Source organism: Pleurodeles waltl, chromosome 6 (genome assembly GCF_031143425.1).
Source record: "Pleurodeles waltl isolate 20211129_DDA chromosome 6, aPleWal1.hap1.20221129, whole genome shotgun sequence".
Classification (NCBI taxonomy): domain Eukaryota; kingdom Metazoa; phylum Chordata; class Amphibia; order Caudata; family Salamandridae; genus Pleurodeles; species Pleurodeles waltl.
This window is the reverse complement of record NC_090445.1, coordinates 687203095-687221046: the sequence shown is the minus strand read 5'-3', so window position 1 is coordinate 687221046 and position 17952 is coordinate 687203095. Positions and strand designations below refer to the sequence as shown.

The following is a 17952-nucleotide window of genomic DNA, read 5'->3' as shown; positions in this document are numbered from 1 at the left end:
CTCAACCCTAAGAAGGAGGGATCAAACGGGGGGAAGGGAGACCGAGGGGGGTAACTAGAAATACCAACCGAGGTTCCTGTTTCCGGATGTTCACCAACACACGATTCCAGAACTTCAAACACTGCTCAAGCTGAGCTAAGTTTTACTCCCTTCCTCGAGCTTTACTGTAACTCTTATGTAGAACCATAGTAGGGCTTCACAGTCTACACTATTTTATAGTCAACTACTGCTGCATCCTGCCATGCAGAACAGAAAGGCATGCATTTATAGAAGTGTTACGAGCAAAAGCAAAAAGCATGTACAAGCAAATGAAGGACTGATAATGTGAAAAATAGCGAGAACAGATCCTTGCAAAAGTAGAGGATCACAGGCTGTATCTGTGAGGGATATGTACAACAATTAATGTGCAACAGTATACTGAAGTCAGTCAGGTTTAGATGCATCATGGTAGATATGCTGCCATGCTTACGTCTTGACACGTAAATCACGACGCATGTATGCACGTGCGTTATGATGCGGCTGTCATTTTGTCTTGTATATTTTACCATTCCAGCATGACAGACACCCACGTGATATGAGAAGTCAGAAAAAAGTATTAAATATGGGGGGGGGGGGCATTTTGAGAAAAATGCCCACGCAGCAATTTTCAGATGACAGGTCCTCAAAAAATAAACAAATACAAATTTAAAACGTATAATGGATGCACCAGAGAGTGGAGGATGAGAGGAAGTACATGACGCTGAGCAACGAGAGTACGGGGGTGCACAATGGAGGAGCTATATTTGTATAAATAAATACATTAAAAGCTGGTAAGGATGGTTGAAACAACATACAAGCCTGGGGAGAGAGAGCAAGAGAAACTGGAGGAGGCAACCGAACACAGGGGAGAGTGAATAATTTTGGACTCAGTAAGAATTATCCAGTATGGGTGTGAATACTGAATTGAACAGTAGATAAAACGTTGAGGAGCGCAATACAAATAAATGAATATTTATGATAGCAATTGAGAAACAAATTTTTTTTCTTCATTTTATTAACCTGCCATGACTTCAATAGGAGTTTCATCAAACAGACCTCAAATAAGGGTTTTTATGATCTGGGCAACAGGTTTCTAGTTCCTGTTATTCTTGCCCATTCAACCTTCAGGGATTCCATTGTATGCCTCGAAGGTTTCATACAGATGTTTCTGATAAATGCATGACCCATTAAGGCAGGGGTTGAATTTAGGGCCTGAGGGTTGCGCAAGGATGTTTAAAGAACACTACAGCACAAAGCGCTAACAATCCAACAGCAGGCTTCTTCCGCTCATTAACTGTATGTTGGCTTTTCGCCCTGAACATCTATCCACTGCCTTTTCGGTTAGGCCTGCACTACCTCATCATTCATTCCTTCATACATACAGGATCTCACAACAAATGCTTTAGCTCACTGCAAAAATCGTACTAGTATAAATCATGCATATTTTGCCTCACAAAGAAGTGTTCTACAGCAGTTTAATTGCCTTCAAATGCATGTATTTCATGTTGGTTCAAACCTGTATCAAAACCTGTATCAGATTACGCTCAGATTTTTGCTGCTACAAGTGTTGATAAACTGAGCAATAACATCAATATTGTAATCTGAGTCTTGCAGTATATATATCGCTATTGCAAGAGCCTTAACCCCCTAACCTATCTTAAAACGCAGCCTGTTTGTGGCCAAGGAGGTGAGCAGGGACATCTTTACTGCAGCCTTTTCCGTTTAAGTGTATTTGAGGGCAGACCTTATAAAAAATAATACAAATGTAGTGGCAGACCATAAACTGACTGCGAATGACTCCACCCCTCCGCCTGTTACTGACTCAATTCCCTTTTGCCGCCCTCCAGTTTGGGTCTTTCCTTAGAAACTCTTCTCCATTTCCAACTTGGCGAGCAGAACGCACGGATTTTAACTCGAATGTAAAAAGGGAGCTCCCCTCTCCACCACAGAACAGCCACCTCACGTTATCTCTTCTCTGGCCCCGCAAGTGAAGTACGCAATGTTAAAAGTGAAAGAACAGGACGCTCGCTGGTGCGAGCTGCACTAATCTCAAGGTTACTTTCATCCAGTGGCAGTCGGTGTGGCAGCCAGAATGAGAAAGCTACAGATCCTGCTCTGGCTGCTTCTAAGCTCTACAGCTCTTCAGGGGGCAGGTAAGAGAAACTGATAAGATCAGAACATTTACCTCGTCACCGGTATTTATCATGTGTACCTTTGTTTTCCCCTCCGTCTCCTGTCTAACAACTTACCTTAGAGGGTGGTGAAAAGTTGTTATTTTCAGTTCATTTTAAATGTTATCAAAATGTGTTTATTTTGCTGATGCTTAACTTGCAGCAGGGCTAGCAAGACATGTAACCGCATGGGAAGAAATTCAACTCAAGGCTCCCCTTTCCTGATTTCTCCGTTTGACACAAAGGTCTTCCTGGTGACCTTCGTTAGTGCCGATTAACAGGGTCGAAGGAGAATCCACATTTCTGAGGGGTTCAGGGCAGCCTTGGGGACTTTCACTTGTCCCCAAGTAAATTGCCAGCGGTCTTTGAGCCGCAGATTCCGATAAACCAGAGACGCTTCAAGGCACTGGCAAGTGGGCTCTGGTCCAACGCCCCAGCGTTTCTGGGGCTCTCTGATAGAGCCAGCTCTGTCCTGCAGAGAGTCTTGCCCTGATGACCTTTAATAATTCTTAAACAGATTGTTTTAAATACCGATTTTCTTTCATTTATTTTTAATGTAGGTGATATATGGGAGTCAGTAAGATACATTTTGAAGAGAAATCTTTTTCTCAATACCATGTCACACATATTTGCAGTAATGTTAGTGAGATGCTGCTGTATTTTAATATTGAAAACACTGTAACTATCCCTGAATATTAGATGTAAACACATTTATTTAGAATATGGATGAGTGTGCTTGTGCACTGTCAGTGACCTGAACAAAGAGGGCAAGAAAGAGCTGAAAATGGATCATCAATTCAAAGATTCTCCGTAACAGGGCCCCCAAATTACTTTTGGCCCAGAGCCTTGACATCCTTAGGAAGTCCCTGCGATAAAAGGTATACAATTGCATAGTTTTGAAGTGAGATAGAAAGGCTGGCATGCAGTAACATCGCACAACTATGTATTATTGTTATTTATTTCTGCAAAGTAATTAGATCAAATGTGAACAAACCTATTTGTTTATAAGGGTTCTTGTTGTTAATGGTCTTAAAGAGGTTTTAGGGTTCTGGTGTAGACCAAGGAAGAGGGTGATAAAGGCAGTAAATTTGTTATTAGAGATAATCGGTGGGTAATGACAGAGGACAGCAAGGGTATTCAAGTTGTTTTTAGGGTTCATAGGTGGGCCGTAGTAAACAGTGTAATGGGTTTTAAGCTTTAATGGCAAAGTAGAGATAAGAGGAGGTAGGTGGTGTTGGACATTTGCTCTCTCTGCAGGGCCACCCCCAATTTTTATTTTGGCCTTTTTGCAGAACACTACTTTTGCTGGCTATAGGGCTCTATACACTTTATTCTTGCTAACCTTGCTAACTCCTCCAACATGGAAGGTAGTATACTCTTGACAGTCTCTTTTAACTTACTCATGAGTCCTTAATATATGGTGCAAAGTGGACTGAGGGCTTATAAGGTAAATGTCACCAGTGGGCTGCAGTGCTCATGGTGCCAACTAATACAGTGACGGAGGAAAGCAGGTGTCCAAGCCTACCAATGTAGCCTGGCTGTGTAGTTTTAAACTGCATATTAGACCTGACAAAATAAGCCCTTTTAGCAGGCTTAAACCTTCCTTTTAAATAATTAGTCACCCCTATGGCAAGCCCTATTGCCGTAGGGTACGGTGCACAGGCGGACAGTAATTTTAGGAGGGAGAGGGGCAGGCGGAACATGCAGGCACACATGCACATTCACACTCATGCATTCACACATGTGCGCACACACATCCATTCACAAAACTCATTATCAACTATTCAAACATACACACACACATGCACCAAACATTCATTAAAAAAAAATAAACACACACACACTTACCTTAAGCTCTGATTTGGAGGATCCAGTAGGGTTGGGAATGCTGCCTTCCCTGACTGGCTAACCTAAGGTCAGCCAATGAGGGAAGGCAGCAATCCCAACTCATCACAGAGTGGGATGAGATAAGTGAGACTGCTGACCCCCCTCTGTGATGAGGTATCACTGATTGACACTCAGCCCTGGGTGCTTTAGGGCTTAAAACTGAACACCGGGTCCAAAGCAACCAGTGACGTTCCCCCTCGTCATGAGGGGGAGGGCCTCGAGGCACATGCTAGGCTGAAGAGATCACGCCCACAGGACTGTGACTTCTTCAGCCCAGCAAACGTCAGCTCAGGCAGCCAGGAGCCTGCACATTTAGGGCATGTCTAGCTCCTGGCTGCTTGACCTGAAAATAAAGAATGTCTACCAGGCTGACCTTTGCTAAGCCTGACAGATACTTTTCTTGAGGGACAAAAGGCGGGGCAACATGGCCCCTCAGCCCCAAAGGACAGGCTGCGGCTGGTGCGTTGCATGGTAAAGGACATGTAGAAGTTTAATATAACTCATGTCCTTATAGCATTAAGAGCTACTTTCACTGTAACAAGGCTGTCTGCTTCCATAGGGAAACATGGATTACATTTTAACACTTTATAATGCTAATTTCAGATTGGTAACAGCTAGAGAAGCATTTTAAGGACTCTTTTCAACAATTAGAGAATATCCAATATTATGGTAAAGTCAAATTTTGTTTAACAATTACAGGAAAGGTACTCTAGAAAGATACCTTTTGGCTGCCCAAAGTCTTCGGATGCTTTACTGTAAGTATTCAACTGTCATCGGGCAGCTTCATGGCTCCCCTGTGGAGAAGTGTGAAGTACAAACAGGACAGGGACAATAGGCCATGGGAGTGGTGAGGTGTTCTCCTCCACTCGAGAGAATGACCTGGGACCAGAATCTTGGTGCATTTCAAGGGGCCCTTCCCATCACAGGCAGATGCAGATCACACCTGGGCCTGCCTACTTTTTTGTCCTTCTAGTCAGCCGGGCACCAACCCCAGTTGGAGGGAGACATTCCCCAGAACTGGTTCAGAGTCACCATTGGGGTGGGGATGTGAGTGACCACCCTCTTTGTTATTAGAATGTCAAATCCTGCTTTATTGGCTCATCCTGCTTGACAGGTTTGCTGGGCTTTTACATATTACATGTAGGGTGCACTTCAAAAGAGAGGAACAAAATGGCAAAACACTTTGTGCATATCAGGTGTCTGGTTACTGAAAGCTCTGTGTTGATTTTACCAGACTTCTCTCCCTGTTTTCAAGTTTGTCGGGGCTCCAGGGACTGCCAAAAACTGAATTATGGTGTTAGATGTGGCAGGATACCGATAGTACCATAGTACACTCCCCATGCACAGCCCTCGCCGCCCAAGCTCAGTGTGGCTGGAGACTTCAGCCACCCTGAAAATGCTCAAAGTGGGGACAGTTATCCCCAGGAACCCTACCAGTTGGATAGGGGTGACCCCGGGGTCATTCCTACACGTAAGATTGTGCCAGAACACTCCTGCAGCTGTGGTAGATCAAAAGAGGACTGAATTTGCTGTATGAGACATGAGACGAACCACAAAGGGCTGTCTCCCTCTTGTACCCAGGACAAAGATGTGGACTCCAAAGGTCATGAGGATTCCTTGTAAGCTACAGCTACAACACGATTCAACAGAACTTTCCTGCAAATTCCAAGCTTATCCCTAGCAAATGGACCTGGTCTGGACTCCGTGTGAGTTTTTAAGAGCCTCCCCTGAGGTACTGTGAGGCATTAGAATTGTACTATTGTGTTGGATTGGGACTTGAAAGATGAAAGTAAGAATGTAAAATCTTTGACCAGGACAAACCGGGTTAGTGTGTCCAAGCCGCCCTTCACCACGGTCAGCATCAAATTGCATCTATGTCCCAGGCTACTACGACCATTGGCTACCATTTGCACTTTGTGCTTCTTGACGTTATTTCTACTTAAAAATTAAAAAAATAAATCTCTGGTTCCCTTTATTGGATTTTTGTCATTTTGGTGTGACTTTGTTTATTACATTCTATTCTAGTTTTCTAATTCATACTTGGATTTTTGTTGGTTTACATTTTGGCTTTATTACTGTTAAAGTACTGCATAAATACTTAAGACATTGTCTCTATGTTAAGCCCATCTGGTTTGTGCCATAGTTACTGGGGGTTGAGTTCAGGTTTAATTAGAGATCTTAGTGGTTCACCCTGACATTGATTGTGAATATTACTTGAAGTGGATACATAACCACCCCTAGTATTTAGGGGTGGGTCCTGGTAAAGGGAGGTAGGGTTTTTTTAGACTTCAGGGGCAGGTAGGCGTAAGGGTTTTTTAGGGTCAATGGCAGGTGGTGGTAAGATAAGGTTTTTTTTTTTAGGGTTCATGACTTGTGGAGGTAAAGGGTTTCTAGAGTTCATGTGCTAAGAGAGTTACAGGGAGGTCAGGGTTTTTCACGGATCAGCAATGGATCAAGGTAAAGGGAGGTGGGAGGTTCATAGGGTTTAGGGCAGGAGTCTTCAAACTGTGGTGTAGGCCCCCCTGGGGGGCCTGAAGTGATCCCTTTGGGGGGCACCAGGCTCTGGCCAAAAGAAGTACTATGCAGATAACAGTGCTTTGTTGTAAGCAGAAAACAATTTGATGCATTTTTCAAAAGGTAACAGAACTTAACTGCAATGTTTAAGTCTAGGCTTGTTTAAACATTGCCAACTTAAAAGAATAATTGTGAAAGATTCTGAGGGGGGGCCGATTAATTTTTTTCCCTACTGGGGGCGCAGCATTAAAATGTTTGAAAACCACTGGTTTAGGGGCAGATAGAAGTAAAGGGAGGTAAGGGGTTTCTATTGTTCTGGGTCAGGAAGAGGTAAGCTAATGGGGTTTTAAAGTCCAGAGGTGGGTAGAGGTAAATGGAGGTAAGGATTTATTTGAGTTTAATGACAGTAAAAGTAAAAGGAGGTAAGGGAATTTTAGAGTTCTGCAGTGGGTAGACGTAAAGGGAGGTAAGGGGTTTCTAGGCTTCAGGTGTGGGGGAGGTAATGGGTGCTAAGGGGCTTTTAGAGTTCCCTGGTGGATAGGGTTAAAGGGAGTTAGGAAGTTTTTAGGACTCCGTGAAGAGAAGAGGTATTGTAATGGCAAAGCATTTAAGGGTTGAGGGTGGGTAGGGGTAAAGGGAGGTAAAGGATTTATAGGCAGGTAAAGGGACGTTTAGGGTTCAGAAGCCGGTAGAAATAAAGGCTTTTGAAGGTTCACAGGTGGGTGGAGGTAAAGGTTGCTAATGGGGATTTGGGGTTAGGGGTGTGTAGAAGTAAGGGATTTTTAGGATTCTTGGGTGGTTGAGGTAAAAGGAGGTAAGGGTGTTGCTAGGTTCATGGGTGCCGAGAGGTTTAGGGTTCAGGGGTTGGTATGGGTAAAGGGAGGTAACTGACTTTTAGTCATCTAGAGTGGGCAAAGTTTAATGTTTAATGGAGTAAAGGGGTTTTTAGTGTTCAGGGGTGGGTAGGGGGAAGGGGATGTTAGGGTTCAGAAGCAAGCAGAGGTAAGGGGAGGCAAGGAGTTTAAAGGTTCAGAAGTGGGTAGAGGTAAAGTTAAAGGTAGATAAAAGGGTTTCAAGGTTCAGATGAGGGAAGAGGTAAAGGGTGTGAAGGGGATTTTAGGGTTTGGGGTGCATAGAGCTAAAGGGAGATGAGGGATGTTTAGGTGCCTGGAGCAGGTAGAGGTAACAGAATTTAAGATTAGGAGGTTTCTAGGGTTCAGAGTTGGGTAGATATAAAGGGATTTAAGGGATTTCTAAGGTTCCGAGGGTTCAGTAGTGGACAGAGGTAAGGAGGTTTTAGGCTTCAGTGGTGGTTAGTGGTAAAGAGAGGGAAGGCTTTTTAGGGTTCAGGGGAGGGTAGAGGTAAAGGGTGTTTTTTTTTTTTTGGACTGGGTAGAGGTGAAAAAGAGGAAAAGGATGTTTATGGTTCAGTAAAGGAAAGATGTAAAGGAAAGATATAAAGAGGTAAATGGGAGTAAGAGGTTTAAATATAAAGGTGAGGGGCTACCCCCCAAAACAAAAAGAAAAAGAAAGAAACAGAAAAAAGAACAAGGGAATTGGCTGAGTTGGGATGGTGACTTAAAATGTCCTTCAGGTCAAAAATGGATGTTAGCAGGGAGCGCTCAACTAGCTGCCCCATCTTGTCAGAGTCAGTGCCTTGGTCATTGAACTGCAGGGAATCGACACAAAAATCTTAAAAAGGAGGTAAAAGAGTGCTAAAAGCTACTAACTGTATAATAATGATGCCTTCTCTTTTATTTGTTTTAATTATAACCTTTTGATACAAAAATCTCGGGAGGGTAATAATCCTGAGAGAACAAACCACAATACAGACAAAAAAGGAGAAGTATACAGGCAAATGGAAAGGGTAAGGGTTAAGTTGAGAATATTTATAACTTAACGGAGGGGTTAAGTTTAAAGACCAAGGGAAAGGGTACTGTTAAGAGAAGTTGGGTATGGATGTTGGCCAGTAAGTAAACAGTAAATAAGTAAATATAGAAAAATGATCACACATATTATATTTTTTATTGGGGTTAGAGAGGCTGGTGCAGGATCACCCTTATAAATAAAAATAAGTGAAGAGCATTCTGGTATTTCCATTGGATGTTCCTCAATTAATAGCTCAAAATGTTCTGGAAAAAGTATATAAAAGGACACTGAGATTAATAACTTTGTTCTGTACCACTAATGATTAATCTCAGAGATTAATCACCAAAGAATAACATTTAAAACCATATTAATTACTGTATGAGCATGTAATACCTGTACCCTTATTTACAGCATCTGTTATTCCCTCACCATATGAATGACTGGTGGCCATACATGCACACATTGCATCTTCTATCTGAATGATCAATACCCCCCACCATCTATATACACTTTTGAGTGACGTGCTCCCTATACTCTCTCGCTCTGCATTAGACGTCACCCTGTAGTCATTATACTCTTTCCTGCCCCCATAACACTCAATGTGGACTCCTGACACTTCCTAATCCTCTGCTTATTCCATTCCTGTTGTGTCAGAATATTGATAACAAAAATATTGTCTGATATAAATATTTTGACCTAGATATGGTTTGTTAGAAATTGTGTCACTGGGTGTCTGGTTAGTGAGTCCTTGTCAAGCAATAACCACCTTTCTAGTTAGGGTAAGGCACATGCAAACCCCCAATTAACCTCTGCTCAACGCTCTGGTAGCTTGGTTCAGAGTAGTCAGGCTTAACTTAGAGGCAATGCGTAAAGTATTTGTGCAGCACTTCAAATACTAAAACAGAGAAAACACAACAAAAAAAGACCACAATTCAGGTTATAAAAATAGGGTTAATTTCATAAATAAAACAACCAAAATGACAAAAATCCAATCAGTAGAAACAGAAATATTGAATTTTAAATCTTTTAGAGAAAATAGCACCAAAAGGCATAAAGTGACAGCTGTGAATATGAGTCACAAGTTCAGCCCGAACGTGATGGAGTGTGGGCCGGCTACAGGGACCCAGTTAGATCCACTGAACATCGTACCTTGAATATTGGCTTGCGGAGCATTGCATGGATCTGCATTAAAGACGCGGCGCACAGCTGAGGTGAGGTGTTGGTTCTGAGATGCGGTGAGACTCTAGTGCTTGGTCCTCTTGTATCGACATAGAGAATCCAGTCAATGGGGCTTGTGATGCAAGTTTGGCATCAAGGATGCGGCGGGCAGTCGGGGCAATGAGTCAGTTTCCGAAGAGATTCAATGCTACAATGTGAAGTCTGGCATAGTTCTCAAGGCTTCCATGTACAAGAGATGCAAGGGCCTGTACTGAGGATGCACCTCTCGGTGGTGATTCCAAAAGTGATGCAAGCTGCAGCGGTGATGCAATTCTTTGCCATGGGTCCAATCCAAGCAGCAGCAGAGATTCATCAGTTCTGCTCGGGGTTGCGTTATGCAGCAGAGTAGGTGCATAGGTTCAGCTGGATCCACAGAGGCTGGTAATGTGCCTTAAGCCCATTTCCAAGGGGCCATGACTTGGGTGGCACCACTTGGCAGAGTAGACTCAAAGAGCTCACAAAGGGCAGAGTCCAGGTGCAGAGACAAGGTTGTTGGAAGCTTGTTACCTCCGTGAGGCCTCAGATCATGAGGCCAGCCAATTTTTCCTTGGAGTCATTTTGGGTACTGAGTTCAAGAGTTGCAGGTAGGCAAGAGGGCAGCAAGCAGCACATCAGCACAGTAGGGCAGCAGTTGCTTATGACCAGCAGTCCAGCAGAGTGGCAGTCCTTGTAGCAGCACAGCAGTCCTTCTTCTTGGCAGAGTATCCACAGATCCAGAAGTGTACTGAAGTGGTGGTCTCTGTGGTCCTTTTTTTATACACCGTTGTACCTTTGAGGTGGGGAGAAGTTCCTAGAGGTATGCCTTTGCTGTACTCTTGCCTCTCTGGGCAAAGGTGAAGTCTTCTTTGGAAAACGTTTTGTATTAGCCCAACATGAATGCATATATATGCTAATGCAATTCATACGTAAGTAAAAGTAAAACTACTTAGCACTCAGTACCCCACCAATTTGCAAAAAAAGATCACTGCAGACACAATCATTGACTACCTGCACCATACACAGGAACTGGCAACCTGATGGCACACATACTACAGCTTTTCGACTCACTTAAACATTGCACTATTTTCCTCCGGCAAACCATAACACTTCTGTTGCATATCAACAATCCTGGTTTCCTAGTAGCATTTTGTACGCACTTAACCTGGTTCATATCAAACTTTGTAGTGCAAGAAAACCAGAATCAGTAGGAATCTTGAGTCCTGTAAAGGAGCACTCAGCCTACGGACAACACTCTTGACAAAGACAAGTTAAAATGCTACACCATACTCTCCTCTTTCAAATCACATCCTCAAACATTATAATAAACTATCACCTATCCCACTGCAACTACCCTGGCCACTATCATATTCAATAACTGTGGTTCATATTGCCTCTAAAATCTCCCCTTTTTACACTAGCCAGTGAGTGCAATGCTCAGTACTCTGAGTGCTCCACCTCAATGCTTAATATGTTTATCTCACAATGCACATCAACCATTTCCCCTTTGATAATCTATCATGCACTCCCTTCAACCCTATCTTCCCCACTCAGTAAAAAATGTTGGCTTTCCTCCTAACATTGCTCAACACTTCATAGCTTCTTTCTAATGTAGTGCTTACCAAACATTTTAGACCCACAGTCCAGTTTTTAGATCAACAAACCTATGAAAACCCACCATGGGTTTTGCAGAGAACAGGCTGGTCCTTGTATCTCTTCCCATCACTGATAGTGTACGTTTGAAGGACTCCTTGTATTGGAGGAGTCCTGTGAACCTAAGGAGTTTATAATTGTATCATATTGCTTTAACCTGATTGGATAGTCTCATGAGAACTGAATGTAGGTGTGTAAAATCTTAGAACTGTGTGTTTTACGTTACTGCAGGGTAGATTACAGTTCAGACGGGTTTTCGATATAGCTTAGAGCAGAGAAAGGAAGGAGATTTAGAGTATTTTCTTAGTGACAGGACTTATGTTCCTTTGTCCTTTCTTTTTGAGGTGACCCTATGCTGGTTTGTCTTCCGATCTGTAAGACTTTCATTTAGATTTAAACGTCATATTATTTGATTCATTCATATTTTGACAATGATCAATACTAATTTGAGTTTTTGTTGCTTTCATGGTCTGAAACTTACATTTTCTCGGTTTTTCTTGTGGAGGCTAATATGCTCCACATTTATTGAATGTATTGTTTCCTTGACTAAGCTCAGTTGCGAACTGCAATCCATCTGATAAAGCTTTATAATCCCCCAATTTGCACAGAGAAAAAGCTCTAACATTGATATCGCTTTTCCCACCCCATCTGTCTTCACCCTGGGGTCCACTGCCATCATGAATTTCTCATGATACTTCAGTATTTTCATGATTAGCTCTAGCATTCAGATCATTTTTCTCTGACCATTTAGGAGGTCTCCATTGGACCCTTTTCTATTCTCCTCTTTCTCCAGACCCTGCCTACTTCTTGTAAATGAGGATAAGGAGTCATATATATCTTTTTTAGCCTGCTTTTCCATCTTCTAGTTAGGCTAGTACTCAGTATGCAGATACCAGCAAGTGACCCAAATCCACCCCAAATCCAGGCAGCTGCTCTGACAGGGGGTCCTTCTCCCACCGCATTTGTCCTGAACGGTCCACATGGTCTCCATCACACAACCAAGTCCTGATCATACCTGCACTCTCTCAACTCCTCTAATTCCATAGAAACACTGTTTCAACCCAGTGCTGACATGTCCACCTGAAAAAGCGTGAGCACAACACTCACTGACTGTGCAAAAGCTTCTGATCTGTATTTCCCTCACATCTTAACCCTCACAGTGCAGCGCGAAAGGGGATCTTGCATCACTATCTTTCTTGATTAATTGGGGATTTAAAAGTTTCAGGTGAGTTCTACAGCTTCTCGAACATATTATCGTACTTCTCACCTCAACTTGTGATGCATAATGCCTCATAGACCGCTGCGTCCCCGGTAGAGTTGGCCCAGCAGCTCATGATTGTGCTGTCATGCAGCTCTGCTCCAGAGTATCATTTAAACTTTGGTGGTAATTTGGTAATTAGGCAAAAGCCACATCCATTTATCTCTTGATTTACCCCCCTTATTTAGAAGTGGAGAACTGCTGTTTTTAACACAAAATGTTCAGCCAGTTTGGTTTTTAGAAACACCTTCCCTCATTCCTACCAGCTGGCCAGTACTGGACTTAGCCCTCTCTGTAGGGTTACTCCCAAACATTTTACCTTCACCCCTCCTGTTTTTCTGAAGTACTTTTGTTGGCTTTAGTATTCTTTTTCACTGCTAACCAGTGCTAAAGTGCATGTTCTCTCGCTCTAAACCATAACAGAATTGGTTTACACCTGATTAACACTGAAGTTACTTGTAAGTGCCTAGTATATGGTACTACATGCACCAAGGGCCAATAAAGTAAAGTTTACTACTGAGCTTGCAGCATCTATTGTGTCACCTACTAATGTAGCACATTAAAGTCCATCTCAGATCTGCCACTACAGCCTGTGGTGCAGTTTTAAACTGCCATTTTGACCTGTAAAAACAAACCTTTTGTTGGGCCTTAACTTTCCCTTTCGATATATACAAGAAACCCCTAAAGTAGGCTTCATAAGCACATAGGGCAGTGTGCATTGTAATTAAAAAGTAGGTCAAGTGGTTTAAAGTTTTTGGCATGTAAAAATTAAACCCATATGTGCTACTCCCAAATTATTCACCACTGTAAGGGCTACTGCTCCCATAGATTAACACTTGGTCACTATTTTACAATTAGAAAGTGCTACTTTGGATTGGAAACAGGTAGACATATGCTGTTTGGACTCAAATGAATTGTAGTTTAAAATCCCCTTTAATGATAAAGTTGGATTTTAAGTCACAATTCTGAAAATAGCACTTTTAGAATGTTGAAGTTTCTTGTCCTAACAATGTATGCTTCCTGCCAGCATCCTGGATCACAGGACTCTGAGTGGCTCTGCTGTTGGGGTTCGTGTATTTCTCCCAGACACTGACACACAGGGGACTAAGGGCCAGATGTAGCAAAGGGTTTTTCCCATTCTGTGTCAATGGGAAAATGTGTTCGTACATATGGCCCTAAGTGTAGGCCAGGTAGCTGGGGGCGGAGCTGTAGCATACCCCACTTTAACTTCAAAGGGGCTTGCCTCAGGAAGACACAAGGGAACCTGACACTGGTCTTTTGTCATCCAAGACTTCTTGAAGCCTTCACAGAGGACACATGGGAAGGGAAAACCTTTCCAGAACCAGATGTGGGAGTCAGACAGATTGTCCTCCCATGCACAAAGGCTGGCACCAAGTATAAATAATAGACCCCTGGAACACCTCTTCAGTACACTCCTGGACTTGTGAAAGACTTCAGAAGGACTGCCCTGCCACCAGAAGGCTGCCCTGCTGCTACCAGAAGCCTGCTCTGTTGCCTGAAGCACTGCCTTGCCGCTTGTGGGAGAACTGGACCACCTTTTTACATTTGGAACCACCAGAAGTGCGTCCAAGGGCTAGTTGGCTGGCCACCTGTGTACACTACAGGGACACAACAAGTTCCTGAGGCCTTGAACCCTGCATTTGGCCTCTGCTGGAGTGTGTCCTAACCCACCAAGTGGTGCCCTTCCCCCACCCCCAGGAACCTGGACCCTTTGGTGTGGTATTGGTGGTACTACTTCTGCCTAAAACTAAAACTAGGGACTTTTTACCAAAAACTACTTCCATAACTGACAGAAGACCGAAACCTACCTGCCAACCCATCAGCCCAAGATGTATCACTGATTGGCCTGACCCTGCTGTAGCTCCCACTGCTTTCTCTTCAGCAGCAAATCTCTTTCAGTGGGACCTCTCAGCGATGGTATCTGGCCTCACTGAGCCCTCTTCACTTAAGCCTGCAATTTCATCCTGCTGAATGTTTTTGGCTTCCAAAAAGCAGTCTAAGTCTTAAGGTAAAAATCTTCATGCGATGATGTTTAATTGGAATACCAGCGGGGGTTGGAATGGTGCTCCGTGACCCCCGTATCAATTTGCTGCGGCAACGACTGCGATCATGTCTAGTGCTTCCTTTGAAGATGTGTGTGGGAGGCCTTGTGTGATATGACTGACAGGCCGGATGCGGAGGTGAGCGTATCGGTGCGCCTTGCATGGGGTTGTGATAGTCACTTACTGAGTCCCTTTTCCTCCCGGCACAGACCTCTCCTCGGATCGAAAATGTTTTGGCTTTTGGTCCCGGGGACACACTACTCTCGCTGTTTTTGAAGGGACATGATCCAATGAGCAGACTTTTGAATGTTTGGATGCCTTTTGGGGAGAGGATGAGGTCAGGTGCTTCACCTGAAGTTGTCAAGATCTGCTCAGTGCGGTTAATGAGCTAAGACACTGATTGAATTTATCTGCTGATTTTGTGTGCGTGCTATGGAATTTGTTGTACTTACACGTAGACTCCAGAACTTTGTGGGGACATTATGGGGGTCATTCTGACCCTGGCGGTAAAATCCGCCAGGGCCAACGACCGCGGGAGCACCGCCAACAGGCTGGCGGTGCTCCCATGGGCATTCTGAACGCGGCGGTACAGCCGCGGTCAGAAACGGAAAACCGTCGGTTTCCCGCTGGTTTCCCGCTGCCCTGGGGAATCCTCCATGGGGATTCCGACCCCCATACCGCCATCCTGTTCCTGGCGGTTTTGGCCGCCGGAAACAGAATGGCGGTATGGGGTGTCGTGGGGCCCCTGGGGGGCCCTGCAGTGCCCATGCCAATGGCATGGGCACTGCAGGGGCCCCCGTAACAGGGCCCCACAAAGATTTTCAGTTTCTGCGTGGCAGACACTGAAAATCGCGACGGGTGCAACTGCACCCGTCGCACCCCTTCCACTCCGCCGGCTCCATTCGGAGCCGCCATCCTCATGGAAGGGTGTTTCCCGCTGGGCTGGCGGGCGGCCTTCTGGCGGTCGCCCGCCAGCCCAGCCGGAAACCCAGAATACCCGCGACGGTCTTTTGACCGCGCAGCGGTATTCTGGCGGTCCCCGCCAAGCCGGCGGCTTTCGCCGCCGGCCGGGGTCAGAATGACCCCCTATATTCCCAAGTGTGTGGGAAACCTGGCTCCAGAAACTGGAACATTGCATCAGTATTGGAACGGAAAGGGGGCCACCAGGAGCTGGAGGTCTGTTGTTGAAGAATGGGGTCCTTTTCACTTGAAACCCATTTTAATTGGACTTGGATGTGGGGACCTGGGTGTTCGCTTATATGGTTTGGTCGGGGCTGCCCTGCCCACATCAGACTGCCTTCCCCCTGGGTGTGGCCAGCCAACCCCACCCTGGCGGACCAGAAACAAAGTGGGGCCTAGGCCCTTGCAAGCACCTGAATGGCAGATTCAAGTGCAGATTCCTGATCGACAAAACGTACAGAAGTCCTGAGTTTTTCCTGAATGCAAGTAAAGGTGTGAGCTCCCTCCTAATGTTGGGTCGCTGATCTTTATTGTTGAAATGAGTTTTGGAGTGGGTATGAGCTGAATGTAAATTCATTGGGAGTTTGACTTACTCCATATTTGTATTCTGTGATTGTGCAAAGGTATTACTTTCCCAGACAATCACCCCTCCCTGCCATGGCTGTGGCCCCGCCCTTGCTGGGATGAGTTCCCTTTCTGCTGAATGTAGGATGCATTTGGGTTGACCTGGGCTTGGTTTTGCTGATGGAGATTTTGCAGGGACTGGCCTAGACTTATCCTTCTTTGTTCATGATACACCTTTAAGTAGCATTGGTCGGCCATGTGGCCCATTCCGTGGCTACAGCAGCACTTTATGAGGTCTGAGTGGAAACCCTTTGGGGTTCTGAGGCGGAGCTTCCTTCAAGGACTGGTGCCATTTGCACTCTTGCAACCAATGTGGCCCCCTGGAGGGTGGTCTTTTTCAATTTATGTTGGACCAACTTTGTGGCATCTCTCCTGGGTCTGCTCCTGCTTTTGACCTCTCCGAGCAGGCCACTAGATGAGGAGCATGGGTGATGGCCTACCTACCTCGGGCTCCAGGGTGCTCCCAATGTAGTCAGCGGGGAGATTTCCGTGGAGTGTTGTTCTGCTTGTCAGGGGTGCTGAGCCCCATACAACGATAAGTGATTTGGGTACCATATTCGGCAACTGATAGGGGACTTCGGGTGCAGGTAATGCACCACATAGTCTCTGGCTACCTCATCTGAGCCACTTCCTCACTTGTGGAGATGCCAGAGTGGCGATAAAGGCCGGACTTGGTAGCCCCGGGGGTGAGCATAGTCTGTTTGCTACCACCATTGTCCCTATGCACCCTGGGCTGAATCCCCTCTGAGCCTCAGGGGATTTAGCAGGCATGTGCATATCATGGCTTGGATCTTGTGCTCCTTGCGTACCTTGTTGGTTATCCTTTTGGTGGTCTGTACTAGTGGGTGACACGCCCATTTCTGAGGCAATTCACATAGCTCAAAGAAGCTCACTGTAAATTCCAGGGCGATCCCCCCAAAGAAGGTTTGATTGGCTGGGACTATCTTGGCTGGCATCTATGTGGTGTGAAGGTGTCTCGCTGGTTGGTGCTCTAGAAACAGGGCTCTAGTTGAGGAGCAGGTTATAATCCCGTTCTCTGCAAAATAGATAGACATTTTTAGCTTGGACATTAGGTCCCATCCTAAGATGTTATTCGGGGATGAGGGAGAATACAACAACTATTCCCTCATCCTGCTCCCCCCTTTCTCCAGCTCAGGGGTTCTGTGACATAGTGTGTGTGCTGTGTTCTGATTGGCTGTGTGTTCCTAACCTCATGTGTCATCTAACTTTATGGTGTTTTGAGGACACGAACACCTCCGGCCAACTGTGTTTTACTGGGGGCCAATTTTCTACAATGTTTGTGGTGTTGCTGCCTATCTGGGTAATCAATCTGGGTCTTTCCTGTTTTGCACATTTGTCTATGGACTACGTCACCCCACCTGTGATCTGTCAATCAGTTGCTTCAGGCCTGGGTCGCAGGTCCTGCCTGACCATGTACTTCTAGCTTGTGGTTGACAGGGAGGTATCGACAATAGCAAAGTGAGTTTGTTGACTCAGTTTAGTCAGAGGCCAGCTGTAGGGCTCAGGCAGGACTAGTTGCAGGTCCAGTCGAAGCAGGTCATTTGGGCAGTAGTAGTAAGGCCTTTGGAGCTTTTTCTGTCCCTGTAGCCTAAACAGAAGGTCAGCTAACTGACCCCTGTAGTCACTCATGTTAGCCTGGGATAAAGGTAAGCCATTCCAGTCTTCCTTCTCAGACAGCAAGGTAGTCTTCAAACAGCAGGACAGTCCTCTGGTGGCAGGG

General features: G+C 45.0%; 1 protein-coding gene across 1 annotated transcript in view; it reads left to right on the top strand.

Annotated features, from left to right (window-relative positions):
• The first annotated feature begins 1870 nt into the window (after nucleotides 1-1870).
• Nucleotides 1871-17952, top strand: part of LOC138301680 (deleted in malignant brain tumors 1 protein-like) — a 91141-nt gene continuing 75059 nt past the window's right edge. Inside the window, exon 1 of the mRNA XM_069242194.1 lies at nucleotides 1871-2171. Coding sequence (XP_069098295.1) covers nucleotides 2111-2171 — 61 coding nt within the window. The 5' untranslated portion in view covers nucleotides 1871-2110. The remainder of the gene's footprint in view (nucleotides 2172-17952) is intronic.